Below are 14657 nucleotides of genomic sequence, written 5' to 3' on the forward strand. Positions count from 1 at the left end.
AGAACCAGTGACGGTGTATCTTTCACAGAATCGGGGGTGGGGGGAGGCGGGGGCTGTCGATGTTGCGTTCACACAAACCTTTTGATTGAAGGTACATCTCTCTCTGGATTTCTGTGACTCTACAATCTTAAAATTTCTTCACCAAAGAGGAATAATTAAATCTGAAAAGAAGTCTACTGACTCATTGGATGGGGTTTTGTTTAGAATTTTATTATTTTAAACATTTACTTCCAGCTGAAAACCCAGTGTGACATGTAGTGCTCAATGGCCAGAATACTGACAGACACCTAGAATAGACCAGCAGTGAGGTGTGATGGACCCATAATATATGTACTCTGCGGTATAGGGGCTGTAGGGGTGTTGAGGGGCTGAACATCTTGATAGTTGATCTTGAAGTTCTGGGATCCTTCATTCTGCCTTCACATACGACCGTGTGCTCACTATGGTTCCCATTGTTAAAGTCTGAAAAACGAAAAGCACAGCCCAGACATGTCAAGACGCATCTTTAGGTTAAGGCATGCAATGCATGCTTTGTTTTACCCATTTCCACTCCATCAGGTCTCCTCCACTCTCTGTTGGAGACAAAGCTTTTCATTGGCTCATTTAATCTGAACATTTGCTGAAGAAACCCAATTGACTACATAGTTTGCACCTTCAGGAATATTACATGCACAGTTAATTATGTAAAACGACTTTCACAAATAGACCTGTGAGAGCACAAATTAAAGCCAGCTCTTCCACCAATCAAATTACTATGCAGGTATTTACACTTTACTTCTATTAACATGTTACTTTCCAAGCATTTACCATGCATGCCTATTGAAAGAGCCGTGTTAATGGTATTTGAAAAACATCCCTCATTTTTATTAATACAACTGAAAAAATACCGGGAAACCCAGGGCATCTCTTTATTTTAACATTCCCTTTTTTAACCTCAGGTATGTTATCGGTTTCTTTCTTGCTGAATGTCTTTGTAAAATAGGCATTTGATATAATTGCTTTTATACCTTCTATAATCCAGTATCTCTTAAAGGGGGAAAAATACCTTGACATATTAGTGTTATTTTTTCACCCATTTTCTTTTCTATCTATATCCATCTTTATCCTTTTTTAGCTTGTAGCCGAGTGTTCATTTTATGTTTCATTAAGTCTTGATCACAACAGTAGAAGTAAATGCTACATGCAGCAAAGACTTAAGCTGGCAAGGCCAGTTGAAGTTCCCTATTATTACCATCTGCCCCTGTTGTATGGTTTGCCTTTTGTAATACATTTTTTACAATGCTGAAAAAGATAACTTCACGTATCGTGCAGACGCATGACTTATATGTTTGTTTATTTATTTTATACTGACCAGTACGAGTTGGTTTCCATTGACTTCCCTCACCAGTGAGGTCTCTTTATCGTTCCATTTTTGAATATGAATTAGTTTTCCTCCCTCCAACGTTACTAAAGACTGTGGGGAGGGGGGACAACATTCAAATAAAAAGAATAATAATCAGAATCCAAGTATAATCCAGAATAAGTTAAAATTTATATTCAATTATAAAAAATGTGTATATATTTTTTTTCTTGGGACAGTGAAGACCATGTGAGGCCTATATAATAATCCATCATGCTGCTCTCAATATACATTTAGATAAAGAATAGCATTATTTTTGTATCATTATAATGTATTATTAATATTATACACTAGTTCTGTAAACAAGGAAACTGGAGCAAAACTGAATAATGTTAAACTGAATTCTGCAAATGTCCCATACAATCAAAAGAAGCATCTTTATAAAATTACAATTAATGTCAAAATATTTAATGTCATGTTAGATGGGTATTAATTTATACAATATCACATTTTTAGTGGAACTTCAAAAATTAAAAATAAATAAACATTTCTGAAATATTCGTAGACCAGTTAGTTTCCCCGTAAATTAGTAGGATAAACATAATTTACCTTGACTTTCCGGTCATCAGCTGTGGTTTCATCAAATTCCTCGCCCAATTTGAATTTGATCTCTGTGTTTTTGAAAGTGCTCTGTGTCTTCAGTATGATCGTGTCTCCTTCCTGTGAGATGATGGTGGTGGGTTTGGTCATGCTGCCGACCTGTCTGGTTGCAAATCCCACACCTGCAACACATAAGTGAGAAGATCAGAGAGTGTCAATTACCATGAAGTGCTTGGCCTCTTTGTGGTGGTTAACACAGGTCTCACTCACATGAAATCTATTATATTTAGTTTATTCCATGGATTTAAATAGGTTTACATAATTGCCTGATAATCTTTCATAAAGCACTTATTTTAATGGTAAACTTCTTGACTTTAACCCTGCCATAAGTAAACTGCTTTAGTCTAACTCATTACTTTATTGTGTTTAAAGTTTGTGTTTAATTCAATAATCCCATAACTCCTATACCCATTAGAAAAACTAGTTGAACAACTTCTAGTGTAAACTGCGTTAGTCATTTTACAAACATAGCATAATTCTTTTCGGTTAGCGTGTTTCTTCAGGTTACAGCCTATTTCTTGGTTTTACAGATAAGGGTAGGTGAAACTGTTTGAAAGCTAGAACTGCACATGCTTGAGTGGCAAACCTGTCTAATCATTACCTCTTTCTAGCTGACTACATGTAAGCCTAACTAATTACTTTGAAATAAGGTCTGGGTTTTCTCTTATTTACTAACCAAAACTTGGTTATTACTCAAACGTGAAGTGATAGAAAAGCATATATTTATTTGGCGTTTTCTATTTACAGCACTATGAAAATGAAACCCCTATCTGTTCTATATTTATTGACATCTTGGTGCTGAGACAGTGATACTTATTCTTGGAATTAAGATACAAAATAACTTCTACAATAACTTAAGGTTCTGATTATCCTATGCAAACTGAAACCTCAGACATCAAGCAATCAACTATTCCTGCTGGATTTTATATGGAGATGGAAAATGTGGAGCAGATGTTGCACGGGACCGAGAAGCTCTTAAAAAACACCTTATTCGCTTGTTTAATAATGCATTGCTCTGCAAAACAGTCCGAGGACAAGGATGTCATTTTGACGTCTCAATTCAAACAGTGCAAAGTCAGCCTTTTGGTAGAAATCGATATTTACAGCTTGATCATTTGCACAATCTGGATAGTGACTGGTGCAATGGGAGCAAACATGGCATCAGCCACAGCAGTGGCCTTGTGCTCTTTCCTGAGAGGTCGTGACGCAATGTGCAAAGCTGGTCGTGTACATCTACTGTGTGCCATGTGCGATCTGCTAGTATGAAAGGGCAGGGTGGCCCAGTGCTACAGGAGGGGATGCACGTTGAGGGTTACACTGTCCAAGTCTCTAGTGCTTTCACTGTCTGGAGCAGCTGTTAGTCCAAATTTAGTTTAAATGGCCACCAAACCTCACCCTCACTGTGCTGGAAATTGTTATGCAGCTGAATTGAGTAAATGGCGAAATCTGAATATCTTTAATATATTATATTGCAAATTGAATGCCAGCACATGAATTGAACTTCTCCAGAATTCAATTTGGCTCTTATTATTATTATCCCAAGCTTTTCATTTTTTCAAATTCTCATCAGACTCATTCGTATTTGAATTTTAGATAATTTCTTGTTGTCGAGCCAGGTGTCAAAATTCCACGTCCCACACACACATACATACACTGAGAATGAAAGTTGTTTCTATATACGGCGTACTTTGTCGGTACATAAAATGCAACTAATGCACAAAAATTGCAAACTATTCCGAGCAAAAGTACTTTATCTTCAGTAGCATAAGAAAACATGTAATTTATGTAATCTATCCATCTATTTATCTATCCACACCCTCTCTCTGCCCATGTGTAATTTATAAAATGTTCTCATTGTAAAACCTTAATAATGAGATACAAGAGAGAATATACACTTTGGTCAGAAAAGGCAGTTAAACATGTGTTTTGTTTGAAATATTTACATTTTTATTCTGTGTTGTGGTTTTAAACACAGTGCTCCAATGATCTCTCAAGGTCAAACTGCTACACTCTAATCTTTTTGTATTGATCAAATGACTGTTGGCCAGAACATTTTGTGTAAACAGTGAACAAACCGACAGACCTTTTACCCAGTTGTGGCCTTATTTGATAATATTGTTTCATTGATAAACTTGGTAAACTTTAGAAGCATGATAAAAGATGTCACCTCACCTTAGTGCAAGCTACTGTTATTGAGTTTGTTTTTTCCCCCCGCTTTGAACAGTTAACTTGCATTTGGTCTCCTAGAGTGGCAGTGTAGTATTTTATACTATGTATATTTAAGTTAATCAGTGAAAGGTATTCAGTTCTAAAAGGAGTAATCGCAATACCAAAGTGTCGACCTTCTAATAAAATCACAGGGAACCCCACAAGAAGCCAGACCTTCTGCACAAAACCTGACTAATTGTATAGAGTAACTGCAATTGTAAACAAAGCAGGGAACTAAGATATGTAGATGTTACTACATACTTGCGAGTTTAATATATATTCTATAATTAAAACCCATTGAAATATAAATTATTTAACAGAACTTTTTTACATTAAATCCATGGACACGAGCCAGAAAGTAACAAGCCTTCTCAGTTCCACAGCTGAAATGTGAAACGGCAGCTACAAATGGGCTGTGCAGTCCAAGAGTACAAGCATGATCTCGGCTGCAGACAGACCTCCCATTGGTAGATCTGTGCAGAACAGTGGAAATATGTGCCACAAGAACGAGACCCATGTACTGGCTAATAGCTGTTGTCCTGCACTCAGATATTGCCAGTGCAAGAGACAGGAATGGAGACACGTTGGAGCATTTGTAAAAACACTCCAGTAGGCACATGACTCTGGCCCCATGTATTCCAGGATATACAGCTCTGGAAAAAAATTGAGACCACTTAACATTGATTTCTGAACTCGAAGTGGTCTCTTAATTTTTTCCAGAGCTGTATATTGCTGTGATCTGGCACAAGGAGGTCTTGTCTTACAGACTCAATTTGCATCAATGGTTAGAGATTAGAAAAGAGGAGCTATGTTCCAATTAAACAATACATAAAGAAGTCTCTACTCTGAGTGTTGATTTTGGCCATCAACCAGAATAATGTGTGGTGGCAAAGCTATGTCAAAACACATCCACACACCCCTATCATCTCTTTCATCTTCAGCTATAACTACTGATGGTGAAGGGAGTTGCCTGCAGTATTTGATATCCAGAGTCATTCTAAAGACGACTTCAAGTTTAAGAAAAGAATGAGAGCTGGTAGACCGGGAGGGAGATTTAAAGCCTGTACCTTGGTTGGGATATTGTTGGGTTGATAAAGTCTCATGAGCCCAGGGCCTCCTCTCCTTTATGACTTTTCATAGGTTATACATATTTAATATAGAGTGGCTTGCTTGACAGCTAGAGGTTTTAAAGACTGAAATGCAAGTTAGGCAGATAATGTGAATTCACGCATGCATTTTTCAGGACCCTAATTATGTAAAACTCTCTAATAGTAGACAGATGTGATACACAACTGTGCATAATTGTGAGAAGCTATATTATTTTAATTAGGAGTGAAGGATAAGGTATCTTTAAAGTTGTGGCCTGGACCCAGCTACCCAGCCATGTATTTAAAGCAGAGTCTCTGGGTTCCTTCAAGAAATTTCTACATTGAATTCTGGAGTCAATTATCTATTAGTTTGTAAACTTTGTTAAAACACAATTTTGCTAATAAAAGTAGGAGGAAGACGAGACATTATGAGGTCTGCACAAATATACATGATCAATACATACATAATTTGATTAATGCGTATTCCCATACTTGCAGACATTCTAATGCACAACTTGCAAACCTCCACCTTAACCAGAATACCTCGTGATGGATTTCAAAGAGTTAAACATTAACCATAATCATATTCAAGCACTCTGGGGAAAAAGCGGACTTCAAATGGTCCAATTCAACACTGTGGTATAACATGGGAAACAGCCCCCGAAGCCAATTATAAATGTGCAAACCACATGATCGGATAATAAACGATTTAGATTTTACTCTGAATCCAAACGTGTCAGAGCACATTCCGCTTCGACATAAAATGAAACATGTTCAGACGTCAGTTGAAAAAAGGTGGGGTAGTTATTAATATTATTTTTTTAAGAAGCATTATACCATTTGATTTCTTTTTATTTATAAAGTAAAACTGTAATTTATGTGTATGATGTAAGACTGTATTTTGCATAGTCTGCAACCTCTGGCTAGGCCTTTGCATTGGAAAACAGTACATGTGGCGATGTACGTATTGTCTTTTGTGCATTACATTTAAAATCTACCAATGAAGTAATCTGCAAAAAAAAAAAAAAAATTCAGTAATACTTATAATTAGAGTAATTATACATCAGTTCTTCTTCATGCAAAATGCATCTCTCTCTTATATGTATACGTGTATATATACATATACATACACACAGGTATATAAATAAATAAAAAATAGATTTATTATATGCCTGTAAGTAATGCAATGGAAGAAAAAATAGAAATGCTGCTTTTTTGTCATATTTTGTTAACGATGCACATTTTGTTGGTGCTTATTCTGCTGTTTGAAGGGATTTCTCATCTCTGGCCGAGCACATGCCTCTGGATACGAATGTCTTCCCCAGCTCCATGCCTCTGTGTGGTTTATCCATCTCTCGTTCACATTGCACTGGGACCTTCCAAAGTCTCATAAAGAAAAGCTTAGCAGAATAGCATCATGCACACATATCTGGTGTGTTTTCCCTTCTGGTGCAGAAGGTTAGACTGCAGGAGCCCAAAACTGACCATCATTTTGACAATTATTTGACTTATGCACTGAATGGGATTTACACCACATAGAAAAATGACAAAAAGCACTGAATGTTTGACTTACCTAAAGCCTTCATGTAATCATCAAAGTTCTTGCTCTCCTGCAAATTCCAGGTTCCTACGAAAGCCTCAACCATGATGTCTGCAGGGTTGTGGTTGCAGTCGGCAGAGAGGAGATCGCTATGTGTAATACTGATAGCAAGAGAGAGAGTCAGCAGCAGCCCACAGAGCTCGTCTTGCTACTGGAGGGTTTTATAGACAGACTGTGATGTCATAGAATAGAGGGGGAGGGGAAAGCGAGGGAGAAAATTTATGAGAATGTGGAGAAACAGGCTCTGAGGTATGGAGAGACAAAGGACTTGGGGCGAAACAGGGTGAACAGTGAAGAATTTAGGGGGAGAAAGGTACAGGGTCGAGGCGTCTGCATGGAGTGAATGAAGTGCAGACAGAGGGAGCAGGGGGGAGGGGATGGCAGAGAGAGTGAGAGAGAGATTCCAGATTCCAGATGCACAGGCAGCCTCCACTGTGGACTGATTCAGGAAAGGTCAGCAGGACTGTGGACTGCCTGTCAATAAGACCCTTCCCCCCACCTCTGAATGCAAAAAGGACTCATGCGAACTAGAGTGCATCTCATGTATGATTAAACAGTGTTGCAATCCCACACAATTTCATCAGTAATAATTTTTGCTTTGATCTTGCAGTGGTCTCCCACCTTGGTCTTATTCAGCAGGTTTTAGAGAACACCCTTGTATCAATAATTTATATGACCGATTAAGCAGGTGTTTGGTTAGTTGGTAGTCATTTAGAAACCATTGGAGCAATCGCCTGAATACCTGCAGCCTCCTGAGGGAAGAATCCCCTTGGTTGACTTGCTTAATTGATTAATCACTCACATGTGTTCCCAGTATTTGGAAATTGGTGATTTAGGGTGACCTGTAAGATTAAGTGGATTAGGACTCTTCAGGACCAGGGTTGGAGACCACATCCCTACCTGTAAAAGGGAGTTTTGTAAAACAAGAATGCAGCATGCACTCATTTTTAAAGACAACCACAGAAATTACTAATTTAATAATCATCAATATTCATTTTTAGGAGATAACCACCTCAAAGTGCATTTCTGGCATTTCAAAACCCTCAATCATTATTATCTGTTTTGGAGAAAGTATTCCAATAATCAGAACCACCTCAAAATACTTTCTAATTTACATTTCATGGAGTATTGTAATTGGGTAATAGAAGCACAAAATACTGTTACGCTGATTGTCACTGTGTGAGGTCAGTCAGATCTTAATTGAGAAATAGAAGGAACATTATAGGCAATCCAGTAATCTTCTTTGTGTGTCTTCACATCAAAAAGGAATGCAAAACAAAACAAATGTAACAGAATGGTTACCAAGGTCTTTAATAATGAACCCAAATTCATCACTGGTCAAATAAATATTTGGACAGGAGGAACCCAGAGGCTTTATAAAGGCTTAGGCTAGTGCAGACATGAAAAGAATGCAGTAAAATCGTGAAGTGACTGTTCATATAGAACACATTGTGAGGACTATTTTTCCAAAGCAAATTATAGAATTATAGTACAGCAAAGATTGGAGGAAACAGTGTAGAGATAAATAAATTGGAAAATTCAATAGCACCAGGTGAGCAATTTGCTAAAAGATTTAATGGCTTAATGTAACAAATACATCTAAAAAGCTCAATTCTCCCCCAGGCCTGTTGTTAAAGCCTTCATCAACTGAATCAAGTGGGATCCCACTGTGGCAGAACATGACTGCTAAATAAATTAATACATGAGCCAAATGCTGCAGGATCAACAGAAATCTCAGCCACATGGTGATAAACTGAAGCAATACATAGCTGATTTTACCTGGGCTGGGACTGAAAAATGAAAAGGAGATTGTGTCAGTGGAAGCTGCTTGCCTTAAGGCACTGCAGTCCAATAGGGTCTAAAAAGTGGAGGCCACACAAAACACAGGCAATTGATTAACATTGGTTGTTGTTTTTATTATTTTTTATTATATATTTTAGTAGACAAAAGTGAGGGAAAATAGTATTTGATCCCCTGCTGATTTTGTATGTTTGCCCACTGACAAAGAAATGATCAGTCTATAATTTTAATGGTAGGTGTATTTTAACAGCGAGAGACAGAATAACAACCAAAAAATCCAGAAAAACGCATTTCAAAAAAGTTATAAATTGATTTGCATGTTAATGAGGGAAATAAGTATTTGATCCCCTATCAACAAGCAAGATTTCTGGCTCCCAGGTGTCTTTTATACAGGTAACGAGCTGAGATTAGGAGCACTCTCTTAAAGGGACTCTCCTAATCTCAGCTCGTTACCTGTATAAAAGACACCTGTCCACAGAAGCAATCAATCAATCAGATTCCAAACTCTCCACCATGGCTAAGACCAAAGAGCTGTCCAAGGATGTCAGGGACAAGATTGTAGACCTACACAAGGCTGGAATGGGCTACAAGAGCATCGCCAAGCAGCTTGGTGAGAAGGTGACAACAATTGGTGCGATTATTCGCAAATGGAAGAAACACAAAATAACTGTCAGTCTCCCTCGGTCTGGGGCTCCATGCAAGATCTCACCTCGTGGAGTTTCAATGATCATGAGAATGGTGAGGAATCAGCCCAGAACTACACGGGAGGATCTTGTTAATGATCTCAAGGCAGCTGGGACCACAGTCACCAAGAAAACACACTACGCCATGAAAGACTGAAATCCTGCAGCGCCCGCAAGGTCCCCCTGCTCAAGAAAGCACATGTTCATTGGCAAACTTCAGACGGGCCTGTACATCTGAATGATTCAGAGGAGAACTGGGTGAAAGTGTTGTGGTCAGATGAGACCAAAATCGAGCTCTTTGGCATCAACTCAACTTGCCGTGTTTGGAGGAGGAGGAATGACCCCAAGAACACCATCCCCACCGTCAAACATGGAGGTGGAAACATTATGCTTTGGGGGTGTTTTTCTGCTAAGGTGAAAGGACAACTGCACCGCATCAAAGGGACGATGGACGGGGCCATGTACCTTCAAATCTTGGGTGAGAACCTCCTTCCCTCAGCCAGGGCATTGAAAATGGGTCGTGGATGGGTATTCCAGCATGACAATGACCCAAAACACACAGCCAAGGCAACAACGGAGTGGCTCAAGAAGAAGCACATTAAGGTCCTGGAGTGGCCTAGCCAGTCTCCAGACCATAATCCCAAAAAAAATCTGTGGAGGGAGCTGATGGTTCGAGTTGCCAAATGTCAGCTTCGAAACCTTAATGACTTGGAGAGGATCTGCAAAGAGGAGTGGGACAAAATCCCTCCTGAGATGTGTGCAAACCAGGTGGCCAACTACAAGAAATGTCTGACCTCTGTGATTGCCAACAAGGGTTTTGCCACCAAGTACTAAGTCGAAGGGGTCAAATACTTATTTCCCTCATTAACATGCAAATCAATTTATAACTTTTTTGAAATGCGTTTTTCTGGATTTTTTTGTTATTCTGTCTCTCACTGTTAAAATACACCTACCATTAAAATTATAGACTGATCATTTCTTTGTCAGTGGGCAAACGTACAAAATCAGCAGGGGATCAAATACTTTTTTCCCCTCACTGTATTTGGCCATAAGACAACCTATGTTGTTGTTGTTATTGCATCTGAAAGTACATTTCATCTTCTCCATTATGTTAACTGAAGGCTCCCAGGACCAGTAATTTATATCTTGAGTCATTGGCTCAATCATAAATATTTACTTCAATTCAAAAGTTATTTTCCACGCTAGCTCACTGGTCCAGTAAAATTCAAAGTTCTAAATTAAGGGCATAGTCGGAATGGAAATGGGTGCCCTTTGTGTTATATGAACAGCTTCTGAGATTTGTGGACAGTTCGGCTTCCCAGCGGTTACACATTCCACATTGTCACAGAATGCATCAGTCATTGTGGAGAAGGTACTTTACTGTTTTGTATCGTAAAGTTTGCAATTACAAATATGCCTAACCCCAACAGATGACCACTGAGAACACACACTGTTAACTGTTAACGCACACAATTAAACACGAGAAGAGCACGGGTTATGTAACCTAACAAATCCACTCACCAATACCTAATTCCTATGATATGTGCGGCCTGGAAGCCACTAAATGGAGCATTCTCTTAGATTATTACTAAAACAGAGGCATGACTGAAAGATGAGATTTGAGAATCCATGCACCAGCTGCCAACTGAATTGGGAAAACAGATATCTAAGATGGTCGAAAACTAAAAACAGCTGCCAAACGGACTAGTCTCTGCAGCTATCTCACAGGGTCTACTGAAAAAAGGTGCAATGCACTCATAACACTTGCAATTCATATATGTAACTTAAATAGACATTTCTCATTGCTATTTACATGCCTGATGAAGGCCAAATGTTCCTCTATCTGATAGTCATTAGACTCTGGGGAATTTCCTATAAGATGTGATAGCTGTGACACTTCAGTGGGGTTAATGTGTCTGGGGAGGCCAACACATTCCTACTGTGCAATTGTCCAATGAATCCATTATCTTTTACATATTTTGGGGTTTTGATTTTGTTCTTTGAGTACTGCAGGGGAGTTGTATCTGTGTTTTAACTCCCTTGGATCTAGAATTACCTGCCTAATGAGTTTATTAACACCCAGATCAGGGTTTCAGTTAAATGATTTTGTTGTGACATTGCAAAAGTTGGATAAAAAAACTAAGAAAAGCATTATTTGAATGCAAAATCAAACCAAACCAACAAAAAACATATGATAATTATGGATAACAAAAACATGTTGTAAACAGACAATGGTGCCCAGCAAGAAATGTTTCAAGGACATAATGAACAACTTTTAAAGACAACAATAAGATGCTTTTATTTATTTGAATTTAAGTAGCATGTTGAATCAATTTTTAAACCTGTACTTACACACTGCATTTAATTCACGTTATATTTTACCCCACCTGTACAAATCTGGATGCATGGGGAATCATGGAATATATTGAATGAAAAAATAGCACTAAATAATTGTATCCAAATTAATACAGCTTCTGAAGTTTATTTGCAATTTCGTTTTAAGTTGAAAAGCTAGTATATATATATATATATATATATATATATATATATGAACTGCACTCTTCATGCTGCAATAATATTTTTTAAAGGAAGGTTAAACAGAAGGGCCTCACTTTAAAAGTGTTCACAATCGGCAATGTCATCTTGTCCTCACTCTTTTGCCTGTAAACTCACTAACCTCTGCAGTCAGACAGTTGCTCCTGATCACCTGACCCCCAATCTAGGCTAAAGGTCTAGTTCTCCCAGCATGGAGACAGCTGACATTTCAATCACACTTCAATGTGAACTTTCATGATGTATGTCCAGTTTAACACTCAGGAATGAACTTTTGTACTGCAGGACAAAGAACAATACACAATATACAGAAGAGCAGAAGTTCAGGTTTTCCACTGCTTTGGGGGTTTGGTTTTGAATGTATTCCTCCATTACCGATTGGCAAAACATGTTCTAGTTTTTAGTTGCACTTCAGTTGGGAGCAAAAATTAGTACAAAATGGCAAGTTCACAGTAGTGTCCAAACCAAACCAAAAAGCTTGAAAGACAGAAATGAAGCAGCACCAGAAGCTGTGGACTTAAACAGAGAATTAAATACCAATAACGAGAATAATGAATAATGAATAATCATCATAATTAATTATGATTATGAAAAATTTAGTCTGGGATTCCATTGTAAATAAATCTACCTGAAGCCATTTGTTTTGTAAGAGCTATGATCGTCCCTCTTTATCAGAGGGATAATAATAATAATAATAATAATAATAATAATAATAATAATAATAATAATAATAATGAATTATTTGACAGGTACTGACATTGCCTGTATAAGATATTCTTCTTGTCAGTTTCACTGGACTGACCACACTGACAGTTTTAGGTTTCCAAATTAATACCAAATGAACTTATCATTTGAAACTATCTGTGGTATTTCACATTGAACATATATGAAGTCTAGAGTCTAGAGATGCCAGTATATATGAATATGTTTTGAATGTATTAATTTGTTAATTTATTAATTTACATATAAGAACATAAGAAAGTGTACAAACAAGAGGAGGCCATTCAAGCCATTGTGCTCGTTTTGGTGTCCATTAATAACTGAGTGATCCAAGGATCCTATCCAGTCTATTTTTGAATGTTCCCGTGGGGAGCGAAGGCTGGCCCTTGTGGTCGGATCCAACAGACGAGCTACTGTAGCTCAAATTGCTGAAAAAGTGAATGCTGGTTCTGATAGAAAGGTGTCAGAACACACAGTGCATCGCAGTTTGTTGCGTATGGGGCTGCGTAGCCGCAGACCAGTCAGGGTGCCCATGCTGACCCCTGTCCACTGCCGAAAGCGCCTACAATGGGCACGTTAGCATCAGAACTGGACCACAGAGCAATGGAAGAAGGTGGCCTGGTCTGATGAATCATGAGTTCAAGGTGTTGACTTGGCCTCCAAATTCCCATCTGTGGGATGTGCTGGACAAACAAGTCCGATCCATGGAGGCCCCACCTCGCAACTTACAGGACTTAAAGGATCTGCTGCTAACGTCTTAGTGCCAGATATCATATTTAATATCTCCCTATTACTATTGGAGTGGCGTAGTGGCTACATTTCATATTAACATAGGTCAATTACAATGAACATTAAGTTCTCACCAAGTGCATTGACAAGCCTAAGTACTTCATTAGAAGCATCTTTCTCGATCAAACGGGTATGAAGTGCCCTCTTGTGGCGAATATGTATTCCTTTAAATTATAAGTCACCAGCAGCACAGAGTAAGGCAAGAGGGAATGGTCTTTGCATGGACAATGTGTAGATTCTCCGAAAACCCCTCAGTCTGAACCTATAGAAATATTTTAACTAAAGGTAAGAATTTGCCATAGGTGCCAAGAAATTTAGTTCCAAGCCTGACTGAATGTGTCTTCAGTAACACTGAAGTGTTTGTGATTTGTTTCAGTAAACCTGCCCTTCCCCTTTTCTTGCAGCATCTTACATTTACACACAAAACCTGGTTTAATTAAGCACTGGGTGTTTGTGCGTTTCAAGTTCTGCCACATCAAAAAACAAAACCTTCAAACATGGTTGAGGGAAGTTGCATACGGCGAATCACTCCCCTTATTTTTATCTTTATTGTGTAAGTCATTAAAGAAGCATGGTACAAAAATACCTGTGTACGTTTTCACCATGACTTGTTAAAATGCACACTGCACACTTGCTGGGAGTAGTTAAGACTATTGTCACGACTGCCTACGCAAACAGTCAGGGAAGTGTAAGACTCAGGTGTGGGAAGAAGCAGGTATATCAGTCCAGGTCAAAGAGCCAGCAAACAATCGATCGAGCGAACAAACAGTCAGAGGGCAATCCAAGAGTCAAAACACGGGGCATAAACAAAGCTCAGGAACATGTGAGATCAGTACACAAGAGGAACACTTAGAAATGCAGGTAAACTGACAAGACTTGGCATTTAATGAAACTAACAGGGTTTAAATACAGAGCAGAGGGAAGCAGGGGACAGGGATGTGTAGTGCTGGTCCAATGGAAGTAGAGTGTTGATGGTCTTATGTTGTAAGTCGCCCTGGATAAGGGCGCCTGCCAAGAAATAAAATAAATAAATAAATAAATAATAATGGTGCATGTGCAAATGGTGCTGAGGAATGTTAATTGGGTGATTGGACTCATTGTGCTGGGGAATTCAGGTGATGATGACCTCTGTAGGAGAACTGGGAAAGTGTGGAGAGCTGATGTAACAACTGTCAAGACACATATTCCTTTGTTTTATGTGGATTCATGAACAGAAA

At 38.5% G+C, this 14657-nt stretch overlaps 1 protein-coding gene across 1 annotated transcript; it reads right to left on the reverse strand.

The window, feature by feature from the left end:
* Positions 1-189: 189 nt before the first annotated feature.
* Positions 190-7051, reverse strand: fabp3 (fatty acid binding protein 3, muscle and heart). The gene is made up of 4 exons (XM_066717439.1): positions 6869-7051; positions 1949-2121; positions 1352-1453; positions 190-462 (listed from the first exon to the last, which is right to left on the reverse strand). The coding sequence occupies exons 1-4, from the start codon at positions 6939-6941 to the stop codon at positions 409-411; spliced, it is 402 nt and encodes a 133-aa protein (XP_066573536.1). The 5' UTR covers positions 6942-7051; the 3' UTR covers positions 190-408.
* Between the last annotated feature and the right edge of the window lie 7606 nt (positions 7052-14657).

The sequence above is a fragment of the Amia ocellicauda genome, chromosome 11 (assembly GCF_036373705.1).
Source record: "Amia ocellicauda isolate fAmiCal2 chromosome 11, fAmiCal2.hap1, whole genome shotgun sequence".
Lineage (NCBI taxonomy): Eukaryota > Metazoa > Chordata > Actinopteri > Amiiformes > Amiidae > Amia > Amia ocellicauda.

Coding starts and splice junctions, on each gene's coding strand:
- fabp3 (XM_066717439.1), bottom strand. CDS start 6,941: ATGGTTGAGGCTTTCGTAGGAACCTGGAATTTGCAGGAGAGCAAGAAC. Junction 2,122..6,868: donor TGATTACATGAAGGCTTTAG/GTAAGTCAAACA, acceptor TATGTGTTGCAG/GTGTGGGATTTGCAACCAGA. Junction 463..1,351: donor ATGGAAACCAACTCGTACTG/GTCAGTATAAAA, acceptor TTCGTTTTTCAG/ACTTTAACAATGGGAACCAT.